We start from the raw sequence: 20,702 nt of genomic DNA, 5'->3' as shown, positions 1-20,702 counted from the left end.
GCATTCTTGATAGATTTATGTCATAGTTCATATATTTAAGATTATCATACTCAGTTAGGATTAAACTGCTTAGCTGTACGCCGTCCTCAAAACAATATTAATTGAGTATAACATTAACTGTTACATAATTTTTAAAAAATTTACTCAGTAAACATTCACAGCTTTTGTGCAAAAGTGGCGACAAGCCGACGAAGGACATGAAATCGAACCGAACCGATTCGAATCGATCGAGAATGACCGATTAAAAACGTTTTCAGTGCGTGAATGAGATTTCAAGTCACTAATACAATTAGTTACATTATGCGGTTATACATTGAACATATCGATAAACAGTAGTTTTTAGTTGTAGCGTATAATAGAGAACTATTTACAAATTAATAATAGACTTGACTTTACTTTTGGGGAGAACAGAAATCAATTCGAGATCGCCAAATTCGAATGCAAACGCTTCAACATTTGCGAAATACGAAAGCTCTGACGATCAAAACGAAACTTACGAATTTGTAGCTTATAAACTAGGGGAGATTGGACGCGTGAATGTGAGATTACAATTTTGAAATAATAGTTACAGTTAAAATTAAATGTTAATGCTTAGCCTACGTTGAGCACAAATTTGAAACACATTTCAAGCGAGTTTTTTTTTGTTGTGCCTACACAAAAAAAGAGAGTTCAAATGGAATACACTTTTTGGGAGCATCTCAGCTCAACAGCATTCATGGCTAAATTCGACCCACGACGGCCTTGTTTTTGCGCGTGGGCTGCACAGAAAGAGGTGGCACAACCAGCATCTCAGACTGCGCGGATGGTGAATTGCTGCGCATGCTAGAGCAATCCTCATCTGCAACTTCCTGTAATTGAAATTCGATTTAATTAGATTCCAGTATACACAAAAATAAGTGATTCAAGCTTACGTTAATGTTGGTGCAGCTGGCAAGACGCATCTGTGCCAGCTGCGAGGCGGGCGTCAAGGAGTTGGTGCTGCCAAAGGGTGAAGTCATCATCGTGGATACGGCACGCTTCAGCTTATTGGGTGTTTTGTTAAAGGAAAAGGCGCGTCCCACCTAGAGAAAAGCTACACAGATTAATAAAACATACTTTCGACTCGGGAATTATTAATTAAAATTACCTTCAGGCGCGTTTTGGCTGCCAATTTAAATGCTTTGCTCAATGTGCTGACATTCACATCGCTGATGTCCACTTCCAGTTCCAGTGAGGTGCGACTCAGCAGCATTTTGTCCTGCAGAATAGAAGTTTTAATCAGTATTTATTTCAATCATCACTTTGTGGTTTTACTTACCGCATCTGTGCGACAGGTGTGTGCTGCAATTTGCATGCACAGCTTTTTGAGATAGACCAGCTTATCCGTCTCCTCATCGATAATGCTAAAGGTGTATAGCTTCTCCTTCTCGCCACGCTGTAGCAGTCCAAATGCACGCGGACTGTCAGTGATGTCAATGACAAAGCGTATCGTATTCAAGGATATCAGCTTAATGTGCTTATGCGTCTTGGCCGTGCTCGGCGATTTGGCTGCGTTGAAGCCACGCGAACGCTTCTTACACAGCTCAATGGAATCGGAGAACAAATATAGCAGCAAACTATCGCCACGACCGCTGAGTGAATCGGACAGTTCGTTGACCTCACACTTGGAGATGAAGCTGCGATTCGAGCTGACCAAATGCGCAGGACAACCATCGATATCGTTGAATATATCGAAGATGGCCATGCGTGACTCTGTGCGTCGCTTGTCCTCATTGATGTGCAGCGTCACCTGCTTGATGGCCTTCAGCGCCTCCTCGAGGCGTGCATGATCCACATTTGCGTTGCCCGTGTGCTTCAGTATATCGTTGAGCAGCAGACTAATGCTAGGCAATCGCTGCACGGGCCGTATCATCAGATCCTGTAGACTCTGGCGACCGCATTCGGGCTTTGTCTGATTGATCTTGAGGAAGGCGTGGAAGCGCGGGTATTCCCGATCACAGTATAGCAGCTGTTCCTTCATCTGCTCATAGAAGTTCACATAGGGCGGATATGCTTTGATAAGTTCATCGCGATGCTGAATGATAATATCGCCAATGAGGCAATCCTCTCGCCAATTGGCGTGCAGTTTACGCAAATGCTCCAGCATGCTCTGATGCACCTCGTGTATGGGCAGAAAGTTGCCAAAGATAGATTTGATCTCTGATTTATTCAGCAGTGGATCATTCGTCTCCGCGAGTTCTTCCAATTTGTTTTTAAAGAGCTATGAAATAGAATGAGATTAGAACTGATTGTTTTGGCATTTCATCAAGCTACTCACGTTTAATATGGTGTCTAGAATGCCCACATAATTCGACTCTGTGGTAAAAAAGTCCATAAAGTGATTGAAGCGCATGGATTTCTTTGTGGGCGTTGCTTCACTTGCTTCGGGCTCAGCGTGTAAGAGTTTATCATTCTCAAGCTTATCAGGACTGGTGGTGCAATCAAAGAAGCTATTCGAAACGGACAACAGACCAGCATCGGACACCGAAGAGCGTCGCTTGCCCGAGCCCAAAGGTGTGCCCTCCAATTGAATGCGCTGTGAGAAACGCTTCCGTTTCCGCTTGTTGAAGCTAATGGGCAGCGAATCGCGACGATCGGTGCTGGGCGTATTCGTAATGCTGTCCAGATACTGCAGACAAAACACATACGTCAATAAATGTATAACAAAGGGAAAGAGCTGTCAATCTTACATCGCCGAATAGAAAGTCCATCTCGTTGGCGTATCCATTCTGGATCGTGTACCAGAACCAATCCGATTTCAGAATGTGCGTATTGTGATTCTTTGGCTCCGGCTTCGCGGCAGCCGTGTGTTGATCGACAACCTGATGGAATGAACAAACAAATAATTAACAATTGTTACCAATCTATATAGTGCAAAAATGTGGGGAATAAAAATGTTTTGTTTGTTGCCCAATAAATTTGATCGAAACTCGCATGCGTCTAACTAATTAAATCTATTGTACAGTGTTCACACAACGCAGCAACAGCAGCAGCAGCACAATATATGATGATGTTCTTCATTATAAAAAAAAGAGGCCAAACAAAACATTTTTAATGCACACACATTATATCTTTTTTTTTCATTTTTTGGCAACACACTTTGAAACGGCATAAAAAGAAATCGCAAGCAAAATGTACAAGAATAATTGGAAATAACGAAATGGAGTGAGCAATAAAAGTGAATAAAAAAAATGAGTGAACAAGCAAATTGTTGAACAAAATTCCTTCCATCTCAAGTGTAGTGAAACATTTGTGCAAATATTTGTTAGTCTATAATCAAATGGAATTCTTTAAAGTCTCTCTGACGCGAATTATAGATCTAGATATGTATGTGTTCATTATATTGTTTAATTATTTCAACTTTTTTTTGTGCGTTTTGTTCTTGTGTGAGTTTGAAGAAGGCATTTGAAACATTTATTCACGTGGAACGACGAAAACGACGTGTGCTCTAGCTGCTCTCGCCTTTCGCAAATAAATGTTTATCAATATTTATTGTGCTGCTTCTGTTTTTTTGTACGCTTATTTTGTTTGTTTGTTGTTGTTGTTGCGCGTGATCGGATACCATAAAGTAGATAGCATAGCATTAGAGAGGAAGTGTTTGGATATGAAAAGAATAAAGGGATAGAAGTCAAATTTACCGCACCCAAAATCAAAAAATTATGACTTAAGCTACATAACATAACCATTAACAATTAACATGTAATTTAATTTGAAGAGTGAGATCATTAAATCTGATTAAAAAGCAGATGAATTCGTGACGAACATGATTCGCGAAATGAAATACGATTTTATAAAGAGCACAAAATGTTTCAATGCAAGTGGAGGGGCGAAGCGAAGTGCGAGAAGCGTGTGAAAGAGAAGCGATGAAGAGAAGAGACGTTGAGGGGAGCCATTTCTCAATTGCAATTAGAATTCCCTATGCGAGTCGTTTCAAAGCGTATTCCAAGTGTTAAAGTGTATGCCTTATCCTGGCTATTTTAATTGTACCATTGGCTCATCTCCATCTGCATCTGCAGCGGGTGCCTGCTTGACACCATCGACATCAATTACTTCCACAGCTGGTATCAACGATGATGGAGACGGCGACGTTGATGATGTTGATGATGAGGTGATTTGAAGTGGCACCATGGCCGTGACAGCAGCACAGCAGGCAATTGTGGATGAAGTGTCATTGGATGTGGTGGAATTGCAAATGACATTGGGATTGTTAGTTGTTGTGAATGCAGCACCAACACCACCTCCAACAACAGCAACAGCAGCAGCAGTTGCACCCACCGGTGGACCAAAGAGACGTTTCGCTGTTTTCTTCGTTGAAGCTGATGCACTTCCGCTGGCACCAAAGCGTTGCAGTGGCGCCTTGGGCGTCTTGAAACCGCTGTCCAACAGTCCCAACTCTGGCGTTCCTTCACGTTCGACACGTCGACTGCTGCTGCGTGTAATGCGACCGCAAATGCTGCGCAGCTTCTCCTTGACTGGTTTGCGTATGGATTCATTCAGCGTTGTACTGATGCTGCTGGCCAGCGAACAAACCGAATCATCGGCAGCATCGAGGGTTTCACTCCCTAGTATGGAAGCATCTGCACCAGCAATCGAGCTGCGACGCGTGCGCAGCGTCTTGATGATGGGCGTGCGATCGGCCACAAAACTCATGGAACGCTTCAAGGTGCGCGTTATGGAACCGGTGCGTATTAGTTTCGGTTTCTTGGTGCTGGCGGGCAAAGCAAACGAGTCGACAGACATCAGCGAGACGCTGTCGAAACTGTCGCGTTTGCGTTTCAAATCATTCTCGGTGGCCAGCAAATCATCCGACTCCATGTCGCATTCATTGATTGTCTCGATCGCAAGCAGCTTGGCGGGTGCTTTGAGTATGGGCGAAAGACTCTCGGTGGTCGGTTGAAAGCCATCGGTAGATGGACTGCCATTGCAGCTGGTGGGCGTGCCAGCTGTGATCGTGATGCTTGGTTGTTCCAACTTGTGCTGCATGTGATTGCTCTTCTTGGGTGTGCTTGCCTGCACATCTTCCTCGTCAGCGGAATCGGGCAGCGGCAATTCCTCCTCCGGTTGTTGCATGTCCGCTGCCTCCACAAAGAGGCGATCATCAAAGTGTATATCATCGAGATCCTCCGCTTCTAGATTCTCCTTATCTGTAGTTGGTGATGTTTCCATCTTGAACTCCTTTTGCTCGGCAGCTGAGAGATCAGCAATGTCCGCGTCGTTGTATTGAGTTGTGGTGTTGGGTGGTGTGTGTTTTGGACTGTTGTTGTTGCTGCTGCTGTTGCTGCTACAGCTGGTGTTGCTTATGGGATGGGGGGGCTTGGGGTTAGTGCTGTGGTTAGTAGTAGTAGTGTCAGTGCTAGTAGTAGTGCTAGTGCTAGAGCTTGTAAAGACTGCGCCCGTATTGGGCATCACCTGCAAGATATATACACGAGAATCGAACCATAAGACACACATAGAATATAAAACAAACTCAAACAAATAAAGTAACAAGAGACCAAATGCCAGCATGCAAGTGTTTACTTCAACTACTGTAAGTAAGATTGGTTGGTAACTAAATAAGTGGCTGTTTAACTCACGACATGCGAGCACTCGGGATCATCCAGTTCAGCACAGACGCCCCCATTCTCCAGCAGCACATCGACCATATGCTGATGCTCCTCGGCGGGAAAGCCAAAGAAACAGATCTTCTGTCCCTCGAATGCCCTTAACCGATGCGTCTTCGTGAAACTGTCTTGCGTCGCCTCAAACTCCAGCGAATCGCGTGCTGACCAAGCGGCATAGACCCAAGCTGGACGAACCACAGTCAACCGAAAGGTCTTGGCGTATCTGTGGAGAGAAGAAAGTGATGTTAATAAAAGGAAGCAAATAAAAAGGAGAAAGGAAACACTATTTAACATGTCTAATAAATATAAGAGGGAAGAAAACACTCCTTAAAATGTTTAAAATCACTTAATTTATTCACTTTTTAATAATATAAATAATAACAATAGTAATTAGATTAAAAGGAGAAAAGAAACTCTCAATAAAATATATAAAATCCCTTCAAATATTCACTTTTTGACAACATAAATAATAATAAGAGGAAGTTAACAAAAAAGAGACTCCTTAACATGTCTAAGTCCCTTAAAATATTCATTATTACCAAATATGAACGGGTCTGAGCTTTAACATATTAAAAAAGTTTAGAGATCAGCGAAAAAAGTACTGATAATAAATTTATATATGTAAATGCAACATTTCAATTAAATTGAATAATTTTCAATTTTTACGTTGGAATAAAACATCTAAAAAATGAAAGGGTCTATTACAGTCAATACTTGGTTGAAGTAAATAAAGTTTAAGTGATGCCAATAAAGTAATAATTCAATTTAATTTAAGCTTAAAATGATGTAAGTCAATTAATATCTAAAGAAAATGCAGTTTATGTAAACTCTTTATTTTTATGTTGGAGTAAAAAAATAAAGCCAAATGATAGGGTCTATTACAGTCAATACTTGGTTGAAGTAAATAAAGTTTAAGTGATGCTAATCCATTAATATTTGAAGAAAATACTAATAATATTTTAAAAATCAATGATCTATTAAATTAGGGAAAGTCTAGTCGAACTCCAGTCAATGACGAAGTAATTCTAAATAAGTCTCAATTAAAATCAATAAAATGAAATTGAAAGTTCTTATATTTCTAGTCTTGCACACTTACTGATACTTTTCGCCGCCACTGTGATTGCATATCAGATGCGTGGTCTTTGTGTTCAGATCCTTCTTGATGCAGCCGCCCATGGAGTGAATGAGATTCACCAGCTTTGTCTGCAATGATGAAGAGTTTTATTAGCTTTGCTTGCTGTTCAATAAAAGAAGCAGATCTTGCATCCACTTACCAGCTCATCCTTTTTGCGTATGCCGGTGAAGCAAGTGACGACGCCGCGCATTGCATAGTTGTAAATGGGCCTCGTGTTCTGGCCCAGAGTTTGCTTCATTTCGGCGGCATACTTCAAAGCGGGTGGACCCAAAATGCTGTAAAGAGAGAATTGTAGAGAAAAGCCCATTAAATATTTATGTTTGTGGCACACATTTTGAGTTATGCAAGGTTATAGACGAGACGAGACGAGACTATAATCTGTATCATGTAACTTTTTGTATCTTGTTTTTAATGCCCTCCCCAATTGACCTTGGCGTTGACCATTGCGATGATGCTGCAGCCATATCTCAATTGCTCGATACACAATAAATCGGTTATAAGCGCTTCCAAATAGTTGAGGCAATCGTCGTGTGCACAACCGTGCGATCAGGCCATCCACGAGTGACTGCAAGTCAACAATCAGACGAGATCAAGCATGTCGAGTGGCAAGCAACAAGATGTGAGAAGAAATATACACACGCGACACCAGGTGGCAAATTGCTTGAGGCAATGTAAACAACAATCAACAAGACGAACTTTGCCTCCCAGAGATCACATCGTTTAAGGGCCTTTTGTTTATGACTAAGAGACACAGAGAGTGAGAGAGGGAGATAGAGAGCGAGAGGCAGATGCACAAGCGCTGCCAGCTGATGATGGGAGCGTCCACAACTGGCCACGAACCGGAAGTTTTTGTAAACAAATCAATCGAGCCGAGCCAAGCGAGCGAACGGAAGTGGGCGGATGCCGATTGCTCCTCTTCGCTCCTTCATCTGCCTCTGCCTCTGCACTTGTATTTATGATTATTTTTAAATGAACCACAAATCCAACAATATTGCCAATTAATTTATGTACATCGTTTTGTATTCATCATCATTCAAGCATATTCATTCATTCATGCGTTCGTTCGGTTCGTTATTTGCGGCTAGGATACGCGAGTTGGTTGAGTAACAATGAGCAATGAGCAACAATAATAATCAAAAGTCAGAAATAAATATGGGAATTCCAGGAAACACTTTTTTTGGCATACAAATGAAAAGTGGATTATTAAAATAGCACGGCGATTGACATGCGAAGTATTGCCACAATAATAATAATAAATTACATATTACGAATTACAATTTTATTCATTTTATTCTACACAATGAATTCTTCTCAGTTAACCGGCATTTAAATAACACGATAAGAACTGCGTTTTCATTTTAGGGTCGACACTTTTCACACACTATTGAAAGCGATGCAACTCGCATTTTCCCACACACACATCACGTTGCACATTTGACCTTACCAAAGTTGAAAAATTTCCATGTGCAGAGCACAACAAACAAAAATATTTAAACACAAAACGTTGACTTTTATTTCCGTAAAAAGTAGAAAGAATCCCTTGTAGTTCACGTGGAAAACTCTTGAGCAAACACACAACTGTTGACCACGGGGGAAAATTGCCGAAAAATACGAACAGCGAAAAACCAGCCAAATGCCTGAACTGAACGCAATGGAATGAAAAATTGTGGAAATAGAAAAATGCCATACGAATATATATTTGTGGCACTCACACTCAAGTGCCAAATGTCATATATAGTATACACACTCCCACACACACACACATTAACACACTCACACTCACTCACACATTGTCTATGAGTCAAGTGTTCTCTGTAAGCTGTGCAAACATTTAGGCAACGTTAGAGAGAAGAATCCACAATGACAAAAAGAAAAAATGGTAAACAAAAAGCGCGACAGGTGCATAAATTGCAAATATTTCAATTCAAAGCGAAAGCATATCATTTTATAGGAATTTCTTTGGAAACAGGAAAACCCAGTCAATGCTTAGTCAAAGCACAAAAATGCGCAGCAAAGAGTTCACAATGATGATGATGATGATGATTTCTCATCGACGACCTCCGAGTTTTGGGCTGCTTGTAAAGTGCGCTGATCTTTTGCCCCCCAACACGAGACAACACAGAAAAAACCAATCGAACTTTGCGAGGGTCAAAACTATAGAACAGTCAATGACAGCAGTATTCTGACCCCCTTTCCCCTTCTCTCTGTCATCACCCCTCCACAATTAATTAGCCATGCTGAAGCATATAAATTATAAAACATGCATATACATAAATAAATACACGCACTGCCACAACTTCATAGTATATAAGCTACAATAAAAATGTATGCATATACTTTTTTATATATTTATTTTTTCTGCGATTTGCTTCGAATACTTTCCCAGTTGAAATGTTCAAGAATTTCGGAATCGTTGGCGACGTTTTCACACTTTCTTCTACGCGTCGTGTTCCCCCAAAAACAGACGACATTTTTTATAGAGAATAGAAAGAATCTTGGCGCCAAACGATTACTGCAACATCCCCCAACCAAACATCACCATTAACAGCATCCCACCTCAAGTATTTATCAAAGGCGTACGATTCATTTCGATTTCGTTCGAACTACGCAAAAGTTTTTCCCCTATGAGAAAATTGTCATCTATTTGTAATTTTAATTTTCATTTGAATTTTTTCCCAGCATTGTGAATTTAATGTCAAAGCCTTGGATGGTCGATGAATGAAAGCGCCCCAAAATAGGCAATGCAATCGTGAGTTGCTATGATTCAGATCGTCATCGTCAGCTATATATAATATATGTAAATCTCTTTTTGTATATAAAAATACGTATATAGCCATGTTGCCGAATAGCAATTAACGAGATCTTTGTGGCATTATTCGAATGAGTTTAAGTGGTCGTCAAGTATACGCCACGTTGTGTCTGTCTCTGGTGCAATTCTTGCAAAGTGTTCAGGGAATTTTCTCAATAGCCTGATCCAATTTGTTTCACTTCATTCTTCACAGGAAGTTAACGCAATTTCTTCAGAATTGTGCTTTTTTTTTTATTGTATTTATTTTCGCAACTTGCAGCAAGGCAAAGGTTATCATCGGCAGAGATTCGATATTGAGGGCAATGAAAGCCAGAAGTTCGAGCAGAAACTGGGGAATTATTTTATTTTTAAACTGTGGAATTTATGAATCAAAATTCCCCATTCGAATTGTGTCATAATTTTGTGAAAGCAATAATTCTGGGCTGAGAGATAAATGGCATATTATGTAAAATATTGTTGTAAAAGTGTGCCCATATTACGTATCATAATTAACATAACAAAAGTGACCGTGCGAAAATATAAGTTCATTGAACGTATTTGAAACTAAAATATAAAATTAAACAATTGTAAAAGTGGCCATATTACATATCATATTTAGCATAAAAAACTGACTGTATTCACTTTTAAATATCCTTTACTTTGTTGTATGGACACACTTAATCTTAACTTTCTCATTGTTATTAGATGCGAAAATATACCTTCATTATATGTACTTAAAACTAAATCGATGTTGTTTTCATTTGGAAAAAGATATTGACAATCAAATAGGTTTGTTATGCTAATCATAATATATATAATTTGGGCACATTTACAAGAAGTGTGAAGTTAAAGATAAGTTGAATTTTGCTGAACAATTTTGATACTAGAATTACTAAAGAATTTGGATAATGTGTATTGGAACTTTCTTTGCTACAGAAATATCTAAGAAATAATTTTTAACTAATTAGGGATTATTTTTAAAACATATGATAAATGTATTTCGAGCAGTATGCCATAAAAAATATCCACCACTTATATTTATATATGCTCCCCGTTCGGAATCGGGGTGTACGTATTTCTGTATTTACTGCTAACTAAAAACAATTTTATGTGCACAAAACAATAACAATAACAGAAATGAAAAAAACCAAAAAGATGAGAATACAAACATTCGAAACATGAATGAAATTTTGGCAAATAAATAATAACGTTGTGGGTGGTGTATGATACCGAGGGGCAAAGGGTGGGGAGAGGGAGGAGATGCTGGGGGCTGAAGGTGCTTTGGTGGCTTCCGTTTGCGGTGCTCTTCTGACGATTTTTACATGTTGTGTGCGAAAAGTAGGAACGATGTTTAACATGAAAGCAAAAGCATAGCGAAAACAGGGAAAAGAACTCCCCCTCACTTCTCTCCCATCCCTCTCCCATTTGGACTGCAGGCACGACAAACGCATTTGTTAACCTTGAATATGAGTTGGTAAATATAATAAATAAAATAAAAATTATTGTTAATCACTACTAATGATGTTGTTCTTTGTTGTTGTTATTGATGTTTTATTTGAATGCTGATATTACTGCGCAGCGGGTAAATTAATCAAGCGTGGCGAATAATGCCGCAAGTTCCAAATTTGACAACAATTTATAGCAAATGTGCAAAAAAAAAAGAGGAGACTGCGGGGAAATGTCAGCGGTTTGCTGCTGTCAATCTCCCGCAAAAGTCAGCCAGCTAAATGGCAAAAGGGAGGCGGAGGGATTGTTGTTGTTGTTGTATGAAGAGAAGTAGATGATGGGGCAACACATGCGTGTCTCAATTTCAAATTTGGCTCCGACTACAGCTCCACTCGTGGCATTTTGTGGCGTCTGTTGTGTCGTGTCCAATTTGGTGACATTATTGTGCTAAGGCAGCGATATATTTAGATCTAGCAACGTTTTTCTCTTTTTTTTTTTTTTTTGTTTTCCTGCAGCTTCACCCGCATTTTCATATCAACTTTGACCTTAGAATTGACCAGCTTGCAATGCGAATTAGGTTAAAAGGTGTCACATATTTAAAGTAGATCAAGACCTTCTGGCGTCTGTGAAAATTGCAGCCTTCTAGCTACTACCGTTTGTGCTGTACGTTGACAAATGAGTCAGGCAGCAGTCACACAAAAATATTAAACTTAAAACAACAATAGCTGTGTTGTATAAAAATAGAAACCTTCTAGCTACTACCTCTTATGCTGTGAGGTTGATAAATCAGTCAAACAATTAAGCATGGAGTCTGCCATTCAGGGCAAATATTACACCCAGGACAACACTAAGTTGTGTACAAATTGCAGCCTTCTAGCTACTACCGTTTGTGCAGAACGTTGACAAATGAGTCAGGCAGCCTCACACAAAAATATTAAACTTAAGGCAACAACAGTCGTGTTGTACAAAAATAGCAACCTCTTAGCCACTACCGTGTATGCTATGAGGTTGATAAATCAGTCAAACAATTATGCATGTAGTCTGCCATTCAGGGCAAATATTACACCCAGGACAACACTAAGTTGTGTACAAATTTCAGCCTTCTAGCTATTACAGCTTATGCTGTACTTTGATATATTAGTCAGACTGCCAAAAATATTAAACTTAAAGGAGCAACATCTGAGTAGTATAAAAATAGCCACCTTCTAGCTACTACCGCTTATGCTGTATATAGCTAAATAAACCAAAAAGAGGAACAGTCAAGTACAAATTACATACAGTGTAAAAATAACAACCATTTAGCTTCTACCAAATGTGTTATACGTTGATAAATAAGTCAGAATGTCCATCAGTCCGTCAATCGAGACATATAATACGCATCGAGTAACGTTATCTCTGTTGTATAAAAATAACAACCTTCTAGTTACTACCGTTTATGCTGTAAGTTTGATAAATCAGTTAAACACTCAAGCATTCAGTTTGTTATTCGAGACAAATATTACACCCATGACAAGACTGAGCTGTGCAGCCTTTTAGCTACTACCGTTTCTACTGTTGGTGGATAAATGTGTCAAGAAGTCTGTCAGTTATAAGATATATTAAACTTTAAACCTCTAAGTTATATAGACATATCAGCCCTTTAGCTGCTACCGCTTAGACTGAAAGTTTGATAGAACAGATAAGCATTCAGTCTGTCATTCAAAACAAATAGTACACCAAGGGCCTCTTAGCTACTACCATGTGTGTTGTACATTTACAAATCAATAAAAATTACAGCCTTCCAACTACTACCGAGATAATGAGCTGTACTTACCATTCCTTTTGCTTGTGTATGGCATCAAAGATCTCATCTTCGAAATCCTGCAGCACATAGAACGTGCGCCATTCCGTGTCGTTGATGATGTCCAGACCAGTTTGCGATTGGATGACGGGCATGCCGAAACTCTCGGCCGCCTGCACTGTGCCAGCATCTCGACCAGCCTCGCCCACCAGACAGATGCGTGTGGGCAGCTTCGACATGATGGACATCTCTGCAAAAAAGAGAAAATCGCAAACGCAAACGAATGACAAAGGCATTAGGATCTATATATACACATAATACTTTCTATATTTATAACTATAGATTATAGTACTTAAGTGCAGTGAGAATCATCGCGATACGACTCGAAAGACTTTCTCATGCGCTACAAATTTTTCATTAGCATCGCATTTGACTAATTTGAGATCGACAATTGTGCAATCGATTGTTTTGGCTATTTTAGCCTTCAACCCCTCGCCGCCCTATTGAGTGGATAAACAGATAAACAAACCCAATAAATTTAAGTACACTTTTGGGCGAGCGTAGAGAACGTCATATTAAAAGTTTGGCGCTATGATTTATGGCCATCGCTTTTGTTTGTTTATGCAAATTGCAAATTGCAAAGTGAGGCGCTGCCGATGGCATTGACAAGAGGAGAGAAGAGCGGAGAGCAGAGTAAAGCAGATCTTAAGCAGAGGGCAGCGAAAACAAAACAAAACAAACGAACGAACCGAATGATGAACAGAACTAAGAGCAGGAGCTCTCGCTGAAGGGCAGCAACAGAGACAGAGATAGAGGAAAACAGAGAAAGATAGATGAAGAGACAGAGATAGAGATAGATATAGAGAAAGACAGCGCTCCGTTCGTCGATCATTTAACAGCATTTTGCGAGCTGTTGACATCAGTTTTAATTGTGATCGCCAAGTGATGATTGTTGTTATTATTATTGTTGTTGTTGTTGTTGCTTGGCATAACATACTACATCGCTCTACTAGCTGCAGCCCGCCCCCTGTGACCTTCACATCAATGCCAGGCTTCTTAGATTTTGACAAGCCAAAAACAAAAAATGCAAACAAGAAAATGCAACGATGCTGCTGCTGCACTGCGTCGCCACCCACACGAGAGCTCCACAAAAATGTTCAAGTGCATTCAATTTTTCCACAGCACAAGCAGCACCAAGCTCCGCTCCGCCCCCCCTGCTCCATGCATATTAATTTTATCCAGAACTTGGCGGCTGTAACTGATGCCAATTGCGCTTTTGTATCTCCGCCGCCACGATTCAAAACGAAACAAAACGAGACGCAGTCGCCATCGCCATCGTTGTCGTCGGGGCAAATTGAGCAAAGTCCAGACTCCCCCAAGAGAATGGGGATGATGATGATGAGCAGCAGATGCACTCACTGCTGCTGATGCCTTTGTCGTCGCCATATGACGCATGGAATGTTTTAGAATAATCTCGGTTCATAAACACGGCAAAGGCAATGGAATTTTCTGCAGCTATTCCAAATATTTATAGTGTTTATAAAGGTATTAAAATGGGTCTGAGGAATGTGCATCGCATGACATGCACTGTTAATGCACTCTCTCTCTAACATTATTATTATTGTTATTGCTGTTGTTGTGAGTCAAGTTTTGAGAAATGACAGTGGAAACAACACTCAGCAGCAGCAACAATAATTGCCATAATGATACCAAAGCAGTTCGTACACTTGACAACTGAGAAAACAACAGTCACAGTTCACTATTTACATTAAAGGTGGCTAACACTCCATTTATATAATATTATAAGCTGTCTGTGACTGTTACCGCTTTAAAGACCAATTCCGAATTGAATCACTTGATATAGTATATGGATTTATTTGTGCAGCCAACTCGAAAATCTGTTTGGATATATTTCATTTCATTCCAAAGAAATGGGAAAACATTTCGAAAATATTTTAAGCAAGTACGAGGCATAAAATTACATTAACAAGCGGTACAAATGTCCCAAGGGGTGGGATAATAAATAAGGTATATATTGATTTTAAAATAACACTTATGATTTCATCTTAAACAAAATTGTTTAAAGTTACATAACAAAAACTTTAAGGTACAACAATTGCAATTACATTTAATTCATTTTGTATTGTGGGTGGGTAATAAATCACTTGATTGCCTACGGAATATTTCCCTTTATTTCTATTCACTAGATTCCATTAATTTCAGTTTTCAACGTGCTGCGTGTAGACTTTATATATTCTATGTGTGTCTGGACTGCAATATTTATTTATCTTGCATGCAATTTGCTATCGGAAATAAAGAATTTATTTGCTTCAATTAAGAGTTTCTCTATGTTCGTCTGGCTTTCTACAAATTTAAATGCACCGACTGCATTGATATTGTAATTTCCCAAGCGTAGAAAGAATGCATATATGTATGTATGTAAATATCTTCGAGGAACTAACAAAGACATGCTTGAGAAAATCCATGTGATCCTGAGATTTTCGAAATAAATACCTGTGAAATCCTCATACACTTGGCAAAGTGCAGCCTGCTTAAGGTTCCGCTGTTTGCTGAGTTCATCCTGCTCCGAGTAAGTGAAATATGACCAGGCATCGCGACGAACCGTGACCAAATTAAGGTTCTTCTTGTAGACAGAGCCGAGCTGAGCAGAAGCACCAGCTTGTGGCAAGTGTAGCATGGTGAACAGTCGACGTTTATGGATCAAACACAAAATTGCAACTGAGACCCAGACGAATTTCTGCATGAAAACGCAGTCAGGCGAAAGCCACAGGTGTTGCCCCTTGTTGAGGAGGCACGAAAGCAAGGAGAAGAACTCTCACTCTCACACACACACCAATACATGTGCAGAAGTTAAGGGCAAAGTGCGAAACAAACTCACACAGGTGGCCACTGGGCATGGGAACGAGCAAAGGACAAGGAAAGGGCATGTGACTGAAGGTGGGACTTGGAACAGGGAAATAACGGCAAGCAATTTGCGTTTGGGAATTTCCTTTTAGTGTATGCGGTCTACTGTTGCTCTGCTCTTCTCTACTTAAGCTTCTTCTTTACACTCACTGGCCGCATGCCAAAGACAAGGCGAAAAACTAATTGAATAGCATTTGCTGCCTCACACGCACACTCACGCAGATTCGTCGTCAAACTTTTGTCAAACAGACTCATCAAAGTGGAATCTTGTAAAAAAAAAATCACACGAAATTTACGTTTACGTTTGTCAAGCCTTGACGCCGTCTCTGTCTCCCTCATTCACTCACGCTGACCTGAGACCTTCGCGTCGGCGTACATCTCTCTATACACAGACACACACACTCTTTCGCGCATATGCATGTGCGGCATGTCATTAACATTGAAACAACAGCCGAATGCAATGGCATGTTGTTGTCCTCTGTTAATCAGCGACCCGGAAAGAAGGAAGAAGGGAAAAGCAGGACGTGCAAGCGCAATAGGTAAATCTCTAGGCAAATGTATCAATAACAAACGCCAGACAGAGATAGAGAGAGTGTGCGCAACCAAATTTGTTTCCTTCGCTACCTAAGACAGGCAAGCTGGCCTAGGGCTGCAAGCGAGTTTATTTTGTTGTTGTTCTCGGGTACAGTGCCGGTAGAATAGGGGAATCTGAGGGTAGAGGGTAGCTGGTCAAGAGGGGTGCAAAATATTTAGCACACATTTTTATGCGTGGTCGACGATACATCAGTTGAAAGCGAAATAAATTAAAAAAATAAGAAAGCAGCTTAAAATACTCTGACGCGTTGGCGCTAGCTTTTTTTAGTCTCTGCTACAACAGCAACAACCAGAAATAAGTACTACACATAATATTTATCTGCTGTTAGTGACATTTTTTATGCTTCTCTGGCGGCGACATTGAAAATTCAACAAATATAATAAAAAAAAACTACAAAAAGATATCCAAACAGCTGCTGCTGCTTTCGTCTTTGTTCTATTCTAACTCACCTGTTTTTGATTGTTCCTCTATGGTTTCCATTTCGTTTGAATTGCATTAAATTTGGCAGAAGACGCCACACACACACGCACTTAAACGCACACAGTCACTGTAATAGGCCTTTTTGCAACTGTTCTGCTAAACGTTTCTTTGTTTTAGTTTCAATAGTAGTTTGTTTACTATGTTTTACTCATTTCTGCGACAGATCCATCGTTGTTTTTCAAACAAATAAATTGAACAAATGCGTTTGGTCAATTAAAAAGCGGCGCGCGAAATTGCTCAGCGTTTACACACACACTCAACAAATACAAGCCAGTCACAAACACAGACACATTAATCGACGAACTCCATTGAATGTAAGTCGGCGTCGCTTTTATTTTAGCACTTTTCTTCAATTCTCAGTACTCGACTACGAATTACTTTCGAATGCACACGATTAATTGCACCAATGTCTATTGTAAAATTGTTTTACAAATTAATTACACCGCGCCTAGTACGTGAGTTTAAGTTGCTGGCGCAGCAGCGCGTCGGAATTAAAAAAATCAAAATCAACGGCCAAACACGTCCGGTCGCACGGCTGTTCGTCTCGCTTTATTTTACATAAATGTTAAAGCTGCTGCCTCTTCACACTCAAAACTGCTCTGTTAAAATACTAATTTTTAGCATACAACTCACAATGGCACTGTTAAACTGTATTGACACCGACGAAAATTGATATCGATAAGTGCGCATCGGTCGCGGCATTGATACTAAACAGTGCTACCCTACAAGCCGAAAGCAAGCAACCTACCACTTATGAAAAAAGTCCACACGCCAATCTGCTTATAATCCATGTATATGTTAAATATGTGAGCGTTTTCGAAAGATGTCTGTAAAAATAATTAGTATCGATAAGTCTGCAATCGATGTTAAAACAGTGTTCACATATGAGCATCGGGAAAAATAAAGCGAGCAACACTTGTTGCTGTGACGTCACACACACAAGCGCAGTTACGTCAATGCAGCAATATGCCCAGCAATCTGTCAAACAACCCACCACCAACACAACAACAACAACAACAGCCCACTGACATTTCGTCAATAGGTCCATACATAAATTTGTCATTTTTTCAGCCAAGTGCAAGCAAAGCAAGAAGCAACATTTTCGGTGGCTAATTTTTTGAAAGTTGCATTTGAAAAAATGCTCCATCAACCGCCGCCACCGCCACCGCAATCGACGCACAGCATTAAGATCATGTCCGGAGCCGAGGAGAATCGTCATTATCTGCGTGCCTTTATCCAAACGTATCGCGACATGCCCGTGCTTTGGGACACTTCACTGCGCGATTACACGAATCGGGAGAAACGCGCCGAGGCCTATCAGCGTCTGGTGCCCATCTATCATTATCTGAAGCGCGACGCGACTGTCGAGGATGTGAAGAAGAAGATCAACACACTGCGGACCAACTATCGCAAGGAGCTCAAGGTGGTAGAGAGCGCCATGCGCTCGGGCAACTTGCACACACCACGTTGCTGGACATTTCAGGAGCTCGACTTTCTGCGCAACACCGAAAAGTTTTTGGCCGTGAATCCTACGTTCAAGAACGAACCAAGCTTTTCGTTCAGCGAAAACTCCAGCTCAACGGCCGCCTTCATGGAGCAGCATTCGAGCGGAGGAAGTGTATCAGCCGCTTTGCATTATCCATATCGCCAGACGCCTAACATCAGCGAAATGTTTCACAAATCATTTGGCCATGTGCAAAAGGTAGATCCGCTGCCACCGCCAGCGGTGCCTGTCATGCACCACCAGCAACAACAGCAGCAGCCGCAGCAGACAACGCATGCCACACAAGGTGACTACGCGGGCGCTAAGCGAGCGCGACAAACGCCGCCTTGCAACAACGCCTCCTCCAGCACCGTGAGCACTCACAACACGGATGAGCTGCTGAACATTGCCTGTGAGTACTTGGCGGGCACGTATCCCGAGGAGGAATCCATAGCGCGCACCTGGACACACAAGCTGAAGCGGTTGCCACGCGAGCAACGACTTTTGGCAGAGCGTTTCATCAATGAGATTTTGTTCGAAGCCGAGTCGAATAATCTGCATCGCGGCTCGGTGCAGATCAACAACAGTTTCGAGCCCTACGTGCGCTTCGAGGAGCCGCCCGCTTGTCACGAGGAGCAGGACAAGTCACAGAGTCCCAGCGTACACACTTCCTCGGAGTCGACGCCTAAACCCAGCGCTGGAGGTGCAGGGGGAGGAGGTGGAGGAGCGGCAACAGCAAGCAGCGCACTCAACGAGACGCCGAATGCGGGCATTCGAGAGTTCTAGAATTAGTTATATAGTATTAATAAGTGTTATCCAGTTTTTATTGACGTCACAAATTGTAAATAGCTAAAGCAGTGGCTCCAGTGAGTCTTTGGTATCTGAGATTCACAGCTGTACTCTCAGTCGATGCGATTGTAATCGACGAGGTTACGCGTCAGCCAAACGTATGGCGAGGCGCCAGCGAGAAAGAGGCAGGCGCCAATCACGGGACGATGCAATATCCAGGCGACGGCAGCGATGGTCAAGGCCAGTGAGAAGGCAATGATGAAGTTTCCAGTGACGGGGAAATGTGAATCCGGCGCCAGGGCAATCAACAAAGGAACACGAAGCACTGCAAGATGAAGGTGTAAATGTTAATATTAAGTATTAAGACTAAAAATAATATAGAATATTATTATAAAAACGAAATTGGAGAATTGTTTAAAATTAGTGTGAGAAGGAAGTGCATATATTTGTGAAGAATCGACAATTTCTTTAGTTGAGCCACAAATTATAGCAAGGATTTTAACCAGTGCTTAGCGAAAGAATCAGCTGCAACTCCCAAACGTATTTTAAAAGTTGCTTTGATCATTATGAACTTACGAATTACTCGCAGCAGCTTTGAGTTGCACGTCACACCGAAGAAGATGAGCACCCAGCCAATGAAGCGCCACCACCAAGTGTGCAGCACCTGTGCCCGATACTCCAAGCGGAACACTTCCAGTGCGCTAATTTCACCCGGATAAACGAGCAGAACAGGAACACCGCGAGTGGTCAGATATGGCTCCACCTTGTTGCCCTGCAGTCGACCTACTATGCTGTACATTTCACCCTCCATGCCGGCATAAGTGAACAATATGCGCAAATCTCCAATCTCGGGATTAAACACATCATTTGTATGATAATATAAACCCAGATGAAGTTTGATGCTGCTGTCATCCGGACGAATGTCCGAAGTCAGCTCATTAAAGCTATTGAATTTGTGCTTGACCTGGGCGCCCAGCTCATATTTGCCAATGTAGACGGCATCTGCCACCTGGACGGCGCTCTCGATGGGAAAACTAGTGGGATTCGTGTGTCCGTGGCGATTATTAAAGTTGCGCGAGTCGACAATCTTGTCGCGCCACTCTCTAGTGTAGTAATAGGTGGTCGAATCCGATTCCAGACTGCTGCCGGCCCCAACACTTTCGCCAAAATTGTGTTCTACCTTTTCCTCGACCCATTGATACATTTGAACACGTCGCTTCAACTTCACAGCCATGAGCTGTATGTTGTAGTCGGGTTCGGTGAGCGGTTCACCGCATATGATAGGGCCGGACAGATGTACTATGCGATTCTCGAAGTTTTGATCTTGCTCCTCCTCTGTGAACTGCATCGAATAGACATCGGCGTAGGCTTCATCCAAGGCGAGCATTGTGTGCACCGCTCGTCCCTCATTCCAGTAGAGAACACTGCCGCCCGCTGTGAATAGAATCAGGCCAAACACCGATATCAGCCAGTGGGCGCGAAATGTGTCCTGTAGCGTGGCCATTTGCACTGTGTACGCCGCTAGTCACGCATTTAAATTGTTATTAAACAGCAAATAATGCTGTGTCGAAATTTTTGCAGTTCTTCTTCTTGAACCGTAAGCAGTCGCAAACCACCGTGTATCCGTTGCAGCAACAGCTGATGAGCAAAAAACAGCTGTTGC

At 41.3% G+C, this 20,702-nt stretch overlaps 3 protein-coding genes across 6 annotated transcripts; 1 reads left to right on the top strand and 2 right to left on the bottom strand.

The window, feature by feature from the left end:
- Positions 1-14: 14 nt before the first annotated feature.
- Positions 15-17,331, bottom strand: LOC117570350 (protein ECT2). 4 transcript variants are annotated; one of them, XM_034251906.2, is made up of 12 exons: positions 16,737-17,331; positions 12,801-13,017; positions 6,893-7,028; positions 6,715-6,821; positions 5,592-5,841; positions 4,006-5,427; positions 2,709-2,840; positions 2,297-2,647; positions 1,298-2,239; positions 1,127-1,237; positions 912-1,061; positions 15-848 (listed from the first exon to the last, which is right to left on the bottom strand). In XM_034251906.2, the coding sequence occupies exons 1-12, from the start codon at positions 16,765-16,767 to the stop codon at positions 720-722; spliced, it is 3,978 nt and encodes a 1,325-aa protein (XP_034107797.1). In that variant the 5' UTR covers positions 16,768-17,331; the 3' UTR covers positions 15-719. The 4 variants fall into 4 exon arrangements, with proteins under 4 accessions (XP_034107797.1, XP_034107800.1, XP_034107798.1 ...); XM_034251909.2 differs by lacking the exon at positions 4,006-5,427 and having other exon boundaries at positions 16,737-17,326; XM_034251907.2 differs by lacking the exons at positions 12,801-13,017; positions 16,737-17,331 and adding an exon at positions 7,183-7,274.
- A 260-nt stretch (positions 17,332-17,591) lies between these two features.
- Positions 17,592-19,364, top strand: LOC117570354 (uncharacterized). The gene has a single exon (XM_034251924.2). The coding sequence runs from the start codon at positions 17,906-17,908 to the stop codon at positions 19,034-19,036; it is 1,131 nt and encodes a 376-aa protein (XP_034107815.1). The 5' UTR covers positions 17,592-17,905; the 3' UTR covers positions 19,037-19,364.
- Positions 19,059-20,655, bottom strand: LOC117570353 (transmembrane protein 43 homolog). The gene is made up of 2 exons (XM_034251923.2): positions 19,616-20,655; positions 19,059-19,364 (listed from the first exon to the last, which is right to left on the bottom strand). Exons 1-2 carry the CDS (start codon positions 20,541-20,543, stop codon positions 19,153-19,155), a joined length of 1,140 nt encoding a protein of 379 aa, XP_034107814.1. The 5' UTR covers positions 20,544-20,655; the 3' UTR covers positions 19,059-19,152.
- Positions 20,656-20,702: the final 47 nt, after the last annotated feature.

This window comes from Drosophila albomicans, chromosome 3 (genome assembly GCF_009650485.2).
Source record: "Drosophila albomicans strain 15112-1751.03 chromosome 3, ASM965048v2, whole genome shotgun sequence".
Taxonomy (NCBI): domain Eukaryota; kingdom Metazoa; phylum Arthropoda; class Insecta; order Diptera; family Drosophilidae; genus Drosophila; species Drosophila albomicans.
Note: the sequence above shows the minus strand (reverse complement) of the source record. Positions and strands in the feature narration are given on the sequence as shown.